This window comes from Lynx canadensis, chromosome F1 (genome assembly GCF_007474595.2).
Source record: "Lynx canadensis isolate LIC74 chromosome F1, mLynCan4.pri.v2, whole genome shotgun sequence".
Lineage (NCBI taxonomy): Eukaryota > Metazoa > Chordata > Mammalia > Carnivora > Felidae > Lynx > Lynx canadensis.
Genome location: NC_044319.2, coordinates 30394752 through 30409234, shown reverse-complemented (window position 1 = coordinate 30409234; position 14483 = coordinate 30394752). Strand labels below are relative to the sequence as shown.

General features: G+C 50.1%; 1 protein-coding gene across 1 annotated transcript in view; it reads left to right on the top strand.

The window, feature by feature from the left end:
- The first annotated feature begins 54 nt into the window (after positions 1-54).
- Positions 55-14483, top strand: part of VASH2 (vasohibin 2) — a 41413-nt gene continuing 26984 nt past the window's right edge. The window contains exons 1-2 of the mRNA XM_030303047.1: positions 55-342; positions 10211-10299. Of these exons, the coding sequence (XP_030158907.1) occupies positions 67-342; positions 10211-10299 (365 nt within the window). The 5' untranslated portion in view covers positions 55-66. The remainder of the gene's footprint in view (positions 343-10210; positions 10300-14483) is intronic.

Below are 14483 nucleotides of genomic sequence, written 5' to 3'. Positions count from 1 at the left end.
CACACGCCTCCCGCCGCCGCCGCCCCCTTTCCGCCCCGCGCACCCCCGCCCCGCCCTGGCCCCACCATGACCGGCTCCGCGGCCGACACTCACCGCTGCCCCCACCCCAAAGGCGCCAAAGGCACCCGGTCCCGGAGCAGCCACGCGCGGCCCGTGAGCCTCGCCACCAGCGGGGGCTCGGAAGAGGAGGACAAAGACGGCGGGGTGCTGTTTCACGTTAACAAGAGCGGCTTCCCCATCGACAGCCACACCTGGGAGCGCATGTGGATGCACGTGGCCAAGGTGCACCCCAAGGGGGGAGAAATGGTGGGCGCCATCAGGAACGCCACGTTCTTGGCAAAGGTCAGAGGCTTCGATGGACGCGAGGGGGTGGGCAAGGAGGGGAGCACTTCAGTCTGTACAAAGCAAGCGGAGGCCGTGTCCATTTTCCCCGTCCTGCTAGCGACTCCCTTCCGCTCCCTAGTCTTCCGGCCAGCCCCTGCCCCTTGGCTTCATTGAGATGTTTGTCTTAGAAATGGGGGAGGGAGAGGTAGAGGGCTTGCTGCTCTGGGACTGTGAGGTCTGGTTGTGCCAAGGTTTCTTTAATCTCCAGCCAAACTTTGTTGACTCGCCCCCATGTACATCCTCCTGCAAAAGCTGTGGCCGCCAGGTAACAGCAGCACTGCCAAGAAGGCACAAGCCCCCTGGTGATCCCACTCTACTTTTCCTCTTTGGAAACTGTAGGTCCTCGCCTGTCTCTCCCTAGCAAATGATTTATTAGGCTGTGAATGAATTTTGCAACCAACCAGACTTCTCAGCTTGAATCATTTCTAGACTTCTTGCCAATTTTTTTTTTTCATGACAGTGACTTTCACCTCTGAAGCTTACAAAGCGGTGAAGTATCTCTTTTCCCAGCTTATCTGAGGTCCCAGAAAAAAAGAAGAGTTTTGGCCATGGCCAAAGGGACTTTCCAGGACACGTGATGCATTAGTCTCACTGGATAGAGAAAGAGGCTCAGGAGTGAAACTCATTCTATCTTGGAGAGAGGCCAGTGAGCCGATTGAGTTTGGTGGCCAAGGCTATCGTTACTTAAGAGGGAGAGAGGGAGATGTGCCATGGTCACTAAGACATCAAAATGCAAACTGGGGAGAAATACTGCACAGCCTGGGGGTTAGAGCATGGCAGATGGTTTCCCTTGCCCCCTGGGGACACTGGTGTGGCTGAGAAGATTCCTGGGCTGGTCTAGGAATGCCAGACCTGAGACCTGAAAGGCCATCTGGCTGAGGCCCCAACCTGGAGCATCTGGTGATCTGAGCATCTGAGCCCTGCAGGCCGGAAAGCTGTGTGTGCCCTTGGGGGAAGTGACAGAGCCCTTAAGCTTCCTGCTGCAGTCAGTTAGTGTTTTATTACCAGTAGGTCAAGGAGATCTTCATTATGCCCAACGAGAATCTTTCCTGCTTCAGTGTCAGCTGTAATTACCCTTGCTGAGCTCTCCTTGAGCACAAGAACAAGATTGGTCTTGGCTGGCAGTTCTGACTTCAGATTTTGCCCTTACTTGAGTGAGCCTTGCTTTACTTATGGAGGAGCTGGGAGCCCTTTAAACCTGGAAGAGAGGTGGCCACAGGGGACAGAGGCCTGTTCCTGCTGTCCCATGCTGCCGTTCTAATTCAGCCTCCTTATCACCAGCCCTGCTTCTAACTGTGGCTTCATCGTCCCTCCTGGTCTTGTGTGTGGCGACCCCTTTTCTCTATGGGAATCAGGAACGTTTGTTTTGGTGGAGACCAGGCTCCCCTCCTTCTTCTTTTGCAAGATGTCCTGGGGCTGGGGGGACTCATCACCTTACAGAGCTGTCCCAGCCTGGCCAGATTTGGGTTTTGGTGGCTGGGAAACTCTTAGGTGGAACAGAAATTTGCCTTCTTCACCCTCACACCTCATCACCATTGATTCTTGTTTTGCCCTTTGAGTCAGGGTAACCCACGTCGACTTCCTTTGCGATGATGTTACGACATGGCGTTCCTGGAGTAAGGAAGGGACTTGGAGTAAAAATGAAGGCACTGAATTCTAGCCCTGGTTGTGTTACCTCTGGTTTTTGGCCTCGGTCACTCGTTGAGAATCTCTGGCCTTAGTTTTCTCATCTATGAAATGGGAGTAGACCAGATTTCATGTGAACTTCTTTCCAACTCTTTAATCCCTGCTGATATGACCCAGGTATCTCCAGGTTTCCAATGATCTGTGTGACAACAGAGGTGCCCTGGAACAGGTCCTCAGAACTGTGACATTTGGTCATTCGGCATCTTCCTTTAGTTCTTTGTCCACAGGTAGCTCCTTTCGTTGTTTCTTAGGTGTCACAGTTGCAGTTCAAAACACTTTCCTCATCCTCTTTCCAGGACACTTGCTAGTTTGTCACCAGACAGTCCTCTAAAATAAATACATATGAAACACAATATTCTTTTTTTTTTAATGTTTATTTTTTTTTTTTTTTTAAATTTTTTTTTTTTAACGTTTATTTATTTTTGGGACAGAGAGAGACAGAGCATGAACGGGGGAGGGTCAGAGAGAGAGGGAGACACAGAATCAGAAGCAGGCTCCAGGCTCTGAGCCATCAGCCCAGAGCCCGATGCGGGGCTCGAACTCACGGACCGCGAGATCGTGACCTGGCTGAAGTCGGACGCTTAACCGACTGCGCCACCCAGGCGCCCCGTGTGTTTATTTATTTTTGAGAGAGACAGGGGAAGGGCAGAGAGAGAGAGAGAGAGAGAGAGCAAGAGAGAGAATCCCAAGCAAGCTCCACGCTGTCATCACAGAGCCCAATGTGGGGCTCGATCCCTGGAACCGTGAGATCATGACCTGAACTGAAATCAAGAGTTGGACGCTTAACTGACTGAGCTGCCCAGGATCCCTGAAATACAGTATTCTAAATGTTGTCTGAGCAGTTTAGAGCACAGATTACTAGTCCCTGAGACCTATACCTGTGGCTAAATGTTGTATTCTTAAAAAGAGCAAAAGAAAACAAGACCCTGTTTTTACATAGCAGCCACACCATATTGTACTTTCACAGTAACCCAGAGTCGCAGGAGAACCCCTTCCAAGCCAGGAAAACCTGGGGCCAAACATGGATCGGCCTTGGCATTTTGAACCTAAATTAAGAACCTAACATTTCTCTCTCTTACGTTGCATCGTAATAGCTGGTTCTCCACCCGAACTCCATCGTGACATGCCTCCTCTCCCAGGTCCTGACGTTTCCCAAACCCTTACCCCTACCTAGGTCCTAAGATGGGAACGGCTGGCTTCCAAACATCTGTTTCTGGGGGCCACTCCTGTCTGGTACAAGGTTGTTCTTGCACTCAGCTTGGCAGACTTTTTCCTTTGGGTCCTTTGGGCCCTTTTCTCCTTTAACCAGTCTCTTGCTGAGGACTTTGGACAGAAGAGGAGTGTGGGGGCTGGTAGAAGGGTTGGAAAGTTTCAGAGAGACTAACCTTTTTTGGCAATTGAATATGGACTAAGAAGGAGTGCCTGGGTGGCTCAGTCGGTTAAGCAGCCAACTTTGGCTCAGGTCATGATCTCGTGGTTCATGAGTTCAAGCCCCGCATCAGGCTCTGTGCTGACAGCTCAGAGCCTGGAGCCTGCTTCAGATTCTGTCTGTCTGTCTGTCTCTCTCTCTCTGCCCTTCCCCTGCTTGTGCTCTCTCTCTCTCTCAAAAATAAATCAAAACATTTTTAAAAAATTAAAAAAAGAAAGAATATGGACCAAGAAGCAAAAGAAAAGGACAGGGGAAGGTGCCAAAGGCTTAAGAGGAGGACTGAATGACCCTTCTTTGCGAGACATTTTGTTAGCAGCCGTGGGAAGTTCTGCTCACAGGTCCAGGTACCCCCACCTGGGGGGCTCACCTCCCCTGCAATCCTCCTTTTCAATATGTGACTGCAGGCCTCTCCTCTGGTGGTTGCTGGGTCCTAGTCAGCAGCTGACTAGGTGACGGCCAGGGTTTTCAGGGAAAGTATGAGAAAGTAGCAGGGTCACTTGGAGGATGATAGAGGAAGGAAAGGGAGAGGTGGAGAGAGTGGCTGGCCTAGAAAAAATAGCACCGTGTGCTAGGAAACAACTCCTCCTTTCTTGACTGGCTGGAGCTGGACTCTCCAAGGGGCAACCAGGATGGATTCGACAGGAAACAACAATGGTTTCTTATAGACCCCATGGTTTTGTGCCTCGTTCTCATGTTGTTTCTAAATTGGGAAATAATTCACTTTTATAGGACTCAGCTTTGCCTGAGTGAAGAAGTGTGAGACTATGAGGTGAGAGCATGCAGTCAGGGCCCCCCCCCCCCCCCGCCTGCTCCCCTGCTAGCTCGCTCGGGCAGCTCACTTCCTCCTCTGTCCTGGATTCAGAACTGTGGTCTGTCTTTCCTGCTTGGCCCAAGGTTGAGACCCTTGGACTTCCATACCAGGCCACCATCAACAGGTTCCTGGCTGCCCCGGATGCAGGGGCCTGGGGTCCATCCGGGGCTCATGAGTGATGTTCTATGCTTCTCCAAGTTGCCAGAGAAGATTCTTCTGCCTGGTACCTGCACAGGCACTTATATTTTCCAGAACAGGAGCAGCAAAAGGCTTTGCTTTCTTCTTGTTATTTCTTGTTAAAGATTACTGATGCTAAGCGTTCTGGCGGCCTCCTTGGCTCCTTTTCCCCCTTCGTGCGTGTGTGGGGATGCCAGTTACACACCTGTGTCCCTTCACATCACTTCTTGCATTCTTTGGACAGGTAATTATGTTTGCCAAGAATGGGATGAGAGAGAGCCTGACCACAAAAGCCTTGCCTGTGGTTTGTTTCATTATTCTAGAACACCTGTCTTCCCATCTATGCCACTACTACCCTGTCCCCCACCTCCCAGGACCCCCAACCCCAGACCACAGGCACAGCACCTATGTGGAGAGGCTGGTTTTGCTCTCTTCCCTCTGGATTCCAACTTCATCAGCTGGGCAGCGGCTTGAAGGGCCGTTTGCAGGAGGCAGGAGACAGGAACCTTGAGGGGAAGGGCCATGGAAAATCTAGGCCAGGGTTTCAGGTGAAATAGGGCTGGAAAATACCGTGAGGAGGGACCCAGGATCTGTCAAGGAGGGGGGAAGAAAAGGGAGCATGCCATGGACATTTTATAAAAAGGTTGTACAAATGTATGTTCCCAACGCGCTTTATAAGAGCATCCCATCAGCATTGAGTGTCCGCATTTCAGAAGATCTCTGCTAACTGGAGGTGAAAAGTGACATTTAGCAGTGGCTTTGCTTTGCATTCCTTGAATTATTAGTGAGCTTGGAAATTTTTTCCAAAAATTGATTTACTATTTGCATTTCTTTTGTGCATTGTCTTTTCATGGCTGTTAAAGAAATTGTGGTAAATATACATAACGTATAATTTACCATTTTAACCATTTTTGAGTGTACAGTTCTATGCATTAAGTACATTCACACAGTTGTGCAACAATACCACGTTCCCCCTCGGGAACTACTTCCTCCCAGCTGAAACTTTGTACCCATTAAACGCTAGCTCCCTGTTCCTTCCTCCCATCAGTCCCAGGCAATCATCCTGTTCCTTTCTCTGTGTATGAATTTGATTACTGTAAGAACCTCATACAGTTGTCCCCCCCCCATCCACTGTTTCCCTTTCTATGGTTTCAGTCACCCATGGTTACCCGAGATCTGCAAGCAGATGATCCTCTTTCTGACCTATGGTCATAAGGTCAATAGTAGCCTAATGCTGCAGGCAATGCCTACGTCATTCACCCCATTTCATTTCATTATGTAGGCACTGTATCATCTCATATCTCGAGAAGGGTGAGTACACAGAGAGTTGGAGAGAGATGATATTCACATAATTTTTATTGCAGTATATTGTTATACTTGTTCTATTTTATTGTTGATTGGTGTTGTTAATCTCCTTACTGTGCCCAACTTATAAATTAAACTTTATCATCGGTATGTATGCGTAGGAAAAAACGTAGAATATATATAGGGTTTGGTACTCTCTGCAGTTTTAGGCATCTCTTGGGGTTTTCAGAACGTATGCCCTGTGGATAAAGGGGGACAACTGTAGAAGAGGTATATCATACAGTATTTCTTCTTTTGTGCCTGACTTATTTCACTTAGCATAATGTCTTCAAGGTTCATCCATGTTACAGCTTGTGTCAAAATGTCATTTTTTAAGGCCAAATAATACTCCATTTTATGTATATACTACATTTTACATGTTTTGTTTTTTTTTTTTTTTTTGAGAGAAACAGAGAGAGTGTGTCTGCATGAGTGGGGGAGGGGCAGAGAGAAAGGGAGAGAGAGAATCTTAAGCAAACTGGGTGCCATCAGCACAGAGTCCGACTTGGGGCTTGAACTCACAAACTGTGAGATCATGACCTGAGCCGAAATCAAGAGTCGGATGTGTAACCGACTAAACCACCCAGGCGCCCCTATACTACATTTTAAAAAGTAAACTCCACACCCAATGTGGGGCTCAAGCTCATGACCCCCAAGATCAAGTGTTGTACATTCTACTGACCCGGCCAGCAGGTGCTCCTATACCACTTTTTGTCCATTCACCTGTTAGTGGACATCTGGGCTACTTCTACCTTTGGGGGCCATTTTTTTTCCACGAAGGCCTGAACAGTTTTATTTTTTATTTTTTTATAATTTAAGTAGTCTCTACGCCCAGCATGGGGCTCGAACTCACAACCCCGAGATCAAGAGTCCCATGCTCTACTGACTAAGCCAGGCAGGAGCCCCTGAAGAGTTTTCTTATCACTTTGTATGAACTGTTCATGAATTAAGGATGATAACTTATGGTCAGGACGTGTCCCAGGGGGAAGTGGATGTTTTCTCCTCTTTCATCAGGGTGAGAAGGCATCTTCACGATGTTCTGAGTGTGCAGAGACCCAGGCCCTGCTGATTCTGTTTTCCAGTTTCAGAAGGTGAGGACTATCCAGGCTTCCCCAGTCTAGATCCTGAAAACACATTGTTGATGAACAATCACATAGCCTTCTGGGGCGCCTGGGTAGTTTGGTCAGGTAAGCGTCCGACTTTGGCTCAGGTCATGATCTCACGGTTTGTGGGTTCAAGCCCCGCGCGGGGCTCTATGCGGACAGCTTAGAGGCTGGAGCCTGCTTTGGACTCTGTATCTTTCTCTCTCTTTCTCTCTCTGCCCTTTCCCTGCTTGCACTCTCTCTCTTTCTCTCAAAAATAAAACATTAACATTTTAAAAATCTATAATAAAAAAATAATAATCACCTAGCCTTCAAGAGCACCAAATGCCAATCTCCAAGTTGCCTGCTTTTTAGTTGAAATTTATTTATTTATTTTGAGAGAGAGAGAGAGAGAGAGAGAGAACGCAAGTGGGGAAAGGCAGAGAGAGAGAATCCCAAGCAGGCTCCACACTGTCAGCACAGAGCCCGATGGAGGGCTGGAACTCAGGAACCATGAGCCCATGACCTGAGCTGAAGTCGGATGCTTCACTGACTTAGCCACCCAGGCTCCAGCCCGAAGTTGCCTGCTTTATACATTGGGGCATATAATCCTCACAGCCCAGAAGGTTTGAAGTAGGTGACACTCTCCAATTTTATCAGGAAAGAAACAGGCTTAGAGAGGTCATGCAGCTTGACCAGGGTCCACAGTTAGGTGGCAGAGCAGGGACTGGGGCCTTGTGTCTGTCTCCTAATTACCCACCAAGGAGCCCACCTGGCTTATACTCCTGAGATGCTGGCTGGGAGCTGGCCCCCCAGCCCGAGCCCCAGCCAGCCGTCCCAGACAGCAGGGTGAGTTGTAGCCTGATGACATCATCCCCTCAGCTGTCTCGGCTTCTCTCCCCACCACAGCCCTGATCCCCAGCTGGGGCTTGGGGAATGTGGCCGCCACTCCTGCACTCTTTCGGCCAGGGCTGAGGTAACCAGGCAGCTGTTTTTAAAAGCCCTTGGGCGCCACCGGGCTGCTATTCTGAGGACCAGCTGCCACCTGGTCCCACCCCACCATCTGGCTCTCGTGGTTCTGCTGGGCTTGGGGGAGTTGAAATAATTTGGTGGTTGGCCCCTCTGGCTACCTCTGAACCAAGTCCCTCTGGCTATGGCGGGGGTCCGGCCAACAGACACCCCTCCAAGGATCCCTTAGGTGGCTGGTGATTCTTTGGGACATTTCCCCACACTTACCATCTTTTCTATTAAGTAGGTACAAATAGCACTTTTCTGTATAGAAACATGCTTGTGCCTTCCTGCTGGATAACTTCCCTCCTTCCTCTGTCTCTGTGCTCCCCTGCCACCACCTTGTACTTGGCCTAGAGCTTGGAACGTAGCAGGTGCTAAAGAAATGTTCACATCTCCCCTTCTCTCCTCACTTCCCTGTGAAATCTCTGGCACAGTTTTACACAGAATTCCAGGTATGGGTCGATCCGTAGGTGTCACTGCAAAAAACGACAAGCTTGACTCTAGCGTTTGTTAAGGGCAGAAATACAAGGATACATTCCATATTTTGACTCCGTGTGTGTGTGTGTGTGTGTGTGTGTATGTGTGTGTGTGCGCGCGCGCTATTTTGACTCCGTGTGTGTGTGTGTGCGTGCGCGCGCGCGCGCGCGCGTGTGCATGTGGGAGGGTCATGTAAGCAAATGGTCAAATTGGAGCACTTTGCTTGGAAAAATTACTCTCCGAGACAGGAATGTGGCTTGAGTTGATACGTTGTAAACAAAATGCAGTTTGCAGAACAGCTGTGCAAGCATGCGCCCGCACCTCCTACATTCCCTCCCAGGGGCGCACACACACTCAGCACCTTGGCTGTGAAGTAGGGCGTGGGACTAGTTTCCTTTTTGCTGAAGGGGCAGTTGCTGTGAGTAGGAAGTCAGTTGCAAAGCCAAGAGAGAAGAGAGGCACTGAGAGGAGAAGAATGTCAAGTAGCGTTTTGAGTCAATGCAGCCAAAGGTGTGGACCGTGGAGAAGTATGGCAGAGCCCGCCCCCCCCCCCCACTCCCACCCGCCGCAGGCCCAGGGGCAGCATCCCTGTGGGGTCTGAGCCTGGAGCACCGCGCCGGGGAGAGGGGGGGAACATCCTTCAGCGGCGTCTGGCTCTGGTGCCCGGCCAGGCTGCCCGGCGCTGTCCCCAAGAAGTTTCTCCACCGGCGGCTCCACCTTCCATCAGCTAAGCACTAAATCCCCAGGGCCTCCCTTTCCCTGTTTTCTCGAGGATGAACTAATCCGCCCTGGGGCCCCTTCTGCTCCTCCCTAAGTGGCTTACGCCTGGAGGAGTCTCCTCTTTCCCTCCTGGCGGTGGCACTGCTCACCGGAGCCTGAGGCCAAGCTTAAGAGCCTAAGAAATGGGGAATAAAGCACGCACTGCATCATCCCTTGCCTCCCAGGAGTGGCTGGATTGGAAGCCCCTGCCCTTTCTTGCTCTGGGCCTCGTTGGCAGGGTTGCTCAGAGCCTCCTGGTGTCTCAGAGCTGGTGTCTTAGCTCTAAATTCCTGTAAAGAGTCACTTACCTCTCCCTTTCCTGTCCTTGCTTGCTATTGCTCCTTTCTCCTCCCAACAGAGCTTAGAACTGTGTGCCCTTGGTTGTAGACCCTGGTGAGTGTTGACCAAGACTAGGAAAGGGAGACTGGCAGCTGTCAGGGGTGAAAGGGTAAGGTGGCTTACGGGTCACAGGGGCTGCACTGAACTGGGAAGAGTCAGGGCATGAGGGGAATCTTTACTAATCCACGTGGGCCAGACTCAGAGAAGGGCCACGATGGGCGTGGTGTTGAGAAATGGCGCGTTGGAGCGCCATGTTGCATTTTTTCAGGGTACCATTCATCTTGTGTTCAGTGGTCCCCTTGAGCATAATGGGTCATACCAGCCATGCAGGAAAACATGCAGTCCCTGCAGTAAAACTCTGAGGGTTAACGGAGCACTTCTGTGAACATCCTGGGCCAGGCTCAGTGGGGGACACTATAGGACATAGTCCTTGGCTTCAAGGAGACACTGAGGCTCCTGTGGGAAAGCAGGCTGTGTTCACATTCAACACACAGAGGGCCCTAGAGAGCCACAGTGACCCAGGGCAGGTGTGTATGGAGGGAACATACAAGGAAAACTTCGGCAAAGGACCGGCTGGTCTGGGGGGCCCCGTGCAGGTGGCCATCTGCTGTCAGGAGCAGCTCTCTGGTGCCTTCAGTCCTGTGCCTGCCCTCAGAAATTGGGCCCCAGAGCATCTCCTTGATAAAAAGTTCTCTCTGTACTTCTTTGCAGCCTTCAGTGCCCCAGGTTCCAAACTACAGGCTGTCGATGACCATCCCAGACTGGCTCCAGGCAATCCAGAACTACATGAAGACACTACAGTATCCTTCCAACCAGGGACTGGGCAGACCCGGCCAGGGAACGGGCATGGTGAGCTCCAGTCTGGTGGCGGGTCTGTCCCCAGTCGGTCGGCACATGCTCTCTAAGATTGGTGAGGCCGGGCACGAAGGGATGTCCCAGCATGAGTGTCTAGAAAGCGCCGTAATAGAGGGTGTAATTGCAGTGGTCAGACCCTTCCCCCTTTAGGCAGGTGCGGGCCAGGACAGCAAGGTGCAGTGAGGCAGCGGTGGCCCCCTGGATCCCCTCTTCTTTCCTTCCCCTCCTGTCTCACCACCTCCCCTCCCCGGTCATCTTTGTTTCCTTCCTTCTGTCTTCCTCTACTGTCTGTCTTCCTCCCTCTTCCCTCCTGGGCTTCTTTCTGCTATTTTGCTTTCCTTTTCACTTTTTTGTCTTCATCTTGACCACTCATAATCTGGAAGAGGTCCACTTGGCACTGCCTTTGGCAGACTGGTGGCCTTGCCTCCTTCTACAGGAATACGTGGGGCTCTGGGATGAGGGTGAGTTTGAAAAGGTGCCGAGGAGCCCAGTGGGTCCAGGCTGGATTCAGACCAGCCGGACTTGCGTCCTTCTCTCCGCCAGTGTGCTCGGATTGTTCGTAACCAAGATTAGATCCGTCCTGTGCGCCGTACCAGCAGCATCGTAAGAACAAGGGGGCAGAGGTGGGTGGTCCACTGGCTCCTGCTGATGTTTCTTCAGGGACAGGAATCAGATGGGAGCTGGCTGACAGAGTTGTCTGTGGGAGGGACACACCGTTTGCTCGAGTCAGTGAGCATCTCAGAGCTAAGCCGGCCTCAGACCCCTTAGCCCCTAGCACATTGTCCAGGAGGTCAGTTCTTTGATGACCTCTGTCCTTCCTCCCTAAAGACAGAATTCGGCAGAAAAGATTTCATTGGGACACTGCACACGTGTTCCACATGCCTCGGAAGAGGCCCTTCCTCTCTGGGCTATCGGCAAGAATCGTGGCTGTGGGTTTTTGTGTCTTCTCTGAAGGGAAGAACATACCAGAGGGGAGTAACACCGATTGCTGCTCATTTGGGCAGGCAGATTACTTCATTAGCTTCTCAGGTCCTGTGTCACAGATGAGGAACTCCCCTGCATGACATCTTCCCGGTGGAATCCTGAAGCAGTAGGAGAAGGGGAGGTGGACACCCCTGAGCAGGCTATCTGGTATCGGTGCTGATCCCCAAACTGGGGCCCCTGGGGAGCTCCATGTGGTCCAGAGCATAAACCCCTACCAGAGTAGACCTGGACCCAAAGAGCTAAGCCTTCCTGGAGGTGACCGGCTCTTCACACAACATTTCAGAAGGTGACAGAAATCAGAACGGCTCCCCATTTCTTTTTTTTTTTTTTTTTTAAGTTTATTTTTGAGGGAGGGGTGGGTTGGGGATCCAAAGCACAGAGGATCTCTGTGCTGACAGCAGAGAGCCCGATACAGGGCTCAGACTCATGAACCGTGAGACCCTGACCTGAGCCGAAGTCAGACGCTTAACCCAGTCAGCCATGCAGGGGCCCCTGGCTCCCCACTTCTATCTAGGAAGCCGTCTTCACAAGGATCATCCAGCCAGAGATGAAAGAGAATGATCCTGGCTGGGAATGCCCTGATAGGGGCAAATTTGCATGTGCCTTACATATCGTAGGCTCTGTCTCCCCGTAAGCCCTGCAGCACATTCTCAGCCACGTTTCAGCTGTTGCCTTGAAGGATCTGCTCTTTCATTCTCTTCTCTGACCCGTGATGCTGGTCACTGACCTGATCGCTGACTGCAGAGAGGGTGGGAAGAGGGAGAGCACCCAACAAGCTGCGCTCCAGGTCACCTGGCCCTTGGAGCCACCACACAAAGAAGGCAGAGTGTGGCCTCTGTGGTTTCTCTTCTGACCACACTTTCACAGGCAGATCTCGAAGACCTTTGAGGTTTCGGTTCCAGACCACTGCAAAAGAGCGAATGTGGCAATAAAGCGAATCAAGTGAATTTTTTGTTTCCCCAGTGCATATAAAACTTATGTTTACACCACCCTATAGTCAGTATATTACGTGTGCAGTAACCTGTCTAAAATAACAATCTACATACCTTAATTAAAAAGTTTTAGGGGCTCCTGGGTGGCTCAGTCGGTTAAGTGTCTGACTCTTGATTTCGTCTCAGGTCCATGATCTCATGGTTCGTGAGTTCAAGCCCTGCATCGTGCTGTGTGCTGACAGTGCAGAACCAGCTTGGGATTCTCTCTCTCTCTCTCTCTCTCTCTCTCTCTCTCTCTTTCTGTTTCTCCCCCGATTGTGCTCTCTCTCTCTCTCTCTCTCTGGAATAAATAAACTTTAAAGAAATAAAATAAAAAGCCTTTATTGTTAAGAAATACTGACCATCATCTGAGCTTTCAGTTGAGGCATAATCACTGATTGATTACAGGTCACCATAACAAAATATAATCATAATGAAAAAGTTTGAAATGCTGTGAAAATTACCGAGGTGTAACACAAAGACACAAAGTGAGCAAATGCTGTTGGAAAAATGGTGCCAACAGACTTGCCTGACGCAGGGTTGCCACAAGTTCTCAGTCTGTAAAAAAACAAAAACAAAAACAAAACCCCATCGTTTCTATGAAGGGCAGTACAGCAAAGGACAATACAATGCTTGTATTTAGTTCCTTGGGACTTCTTACTGCTTTGTCCTGGACACAGGAACACATGATTGGGCACCAGGCCAGCCCTGACTATAGACGGGCTCATTTGGGGATAGGAGAGGATGGATTCTGACAGCTTCAGAATGCTAGCCATAAGTGGCTCTTGCATGGGGTTCTGGAAAGACAGGTGCCCCCTAAGCTCTCTGCATGGGGAGAGACCTTCTGAGGATCAGCTCAGGCTCAGTAAGTCTCTCCCTCTGAAGGTGATGTTTACAAGAGGCTCTCTTCTCCAAGCTCACTTTCTGGAGCTCATAGCTGTAAGGAACTGAGCAAGGAAGGCCAGCCAATTTTTTATTATTTTATTATGGATTTGTCTCACTTTACATGCTAGATGTATAGATTAGATCTATGAAAAGAAAGAAAGCTAGGCATGTAAATAGATTTTTTGCTCACTGAATTCTACTTTAACTACACCAGGAATCTCACTATTTAAAAAATTTTTTTTATGTTTATTTATTTTTGAGAGAGAGAGTGCACAAGCTTGTGCACGTGGGGGAGGGGCAGAGAGAGAAGGAGACAGAGGATCCAAAACAGGCTCTGCACTGATGGCAGAGAGCCTGATGGGGGGGCTCAAACTCCCGAACCCGTGAGATCATGACCTGAGCTGAAGTTGGGAGCTTAGCTCCTCGTTTTTCTCTTTTACCTCTAAGGGTTTTTATATTGCAATTTTCAATAACTGGGCAAGCCTGTACTGTTATTGGCTGTTCTTACAGCTCATGCTGATAATTTCCAGCTTGGTGAGCTTGTTAAAATCATCTTTCTGGCTCTCACCCTGGAACCTCCAACAGAACAGTCCCAGGCAGGGTGACTTGGAAATGACATCTAGGGTTAAGATCGTAGCCTGGGGGTGCCTGGGTGGCTCAGTCAGGTTAATCAGGTCATGATCTCACAGTTCATGAGTTCAAGCCCCACATCAGGCTCTGTACTGACAGCTCAGAGCCTGGAGCCTGCCTCAGATTCTGTGTCTCCCTCTCTCTCTCTGCCCCTCCCCTGCTCTCACTCTGTCTCTCTCTGCCTCAAAAGTAAACATTAAAATAAATAAATAAATAAAACCGTTAGCCTGAAATTGGAATCTCCAGAGGTGGATCCCAGAATCTGCCTATAATGAGCTCCTCCTCCCCCTTCCCCCTGCCCAGTAGTTCTTACGTGTGCTTGTGTCTGAGTGGTCAGGCATGCCTGTGCTGGGAGGGGAATCCTCACCCTCCTCAGAGAGGGTGTGCAGGGCATTTAGGTGCTTTGTGCCACCTTCTGCCACTGCCTGTACCACTGTAGGGTCACACATCTAATCTCATGCACGCTGCCAGGGTTACAAGTTCATGGTTCGTTAGCATCTTCCCAACATGCACTTTTTTCTATAGGACTGTTTGAGACAGGAAAGAGAAATGTGTAAAGCAACTTTTCTTCAGGCTCTGAAGAAAATAAAGATCCAGTGTCAGAGAGCATGACATCAAGGAATCTTTGGTCTCCTTCAGAATGACCTGGTGCAGGCTTG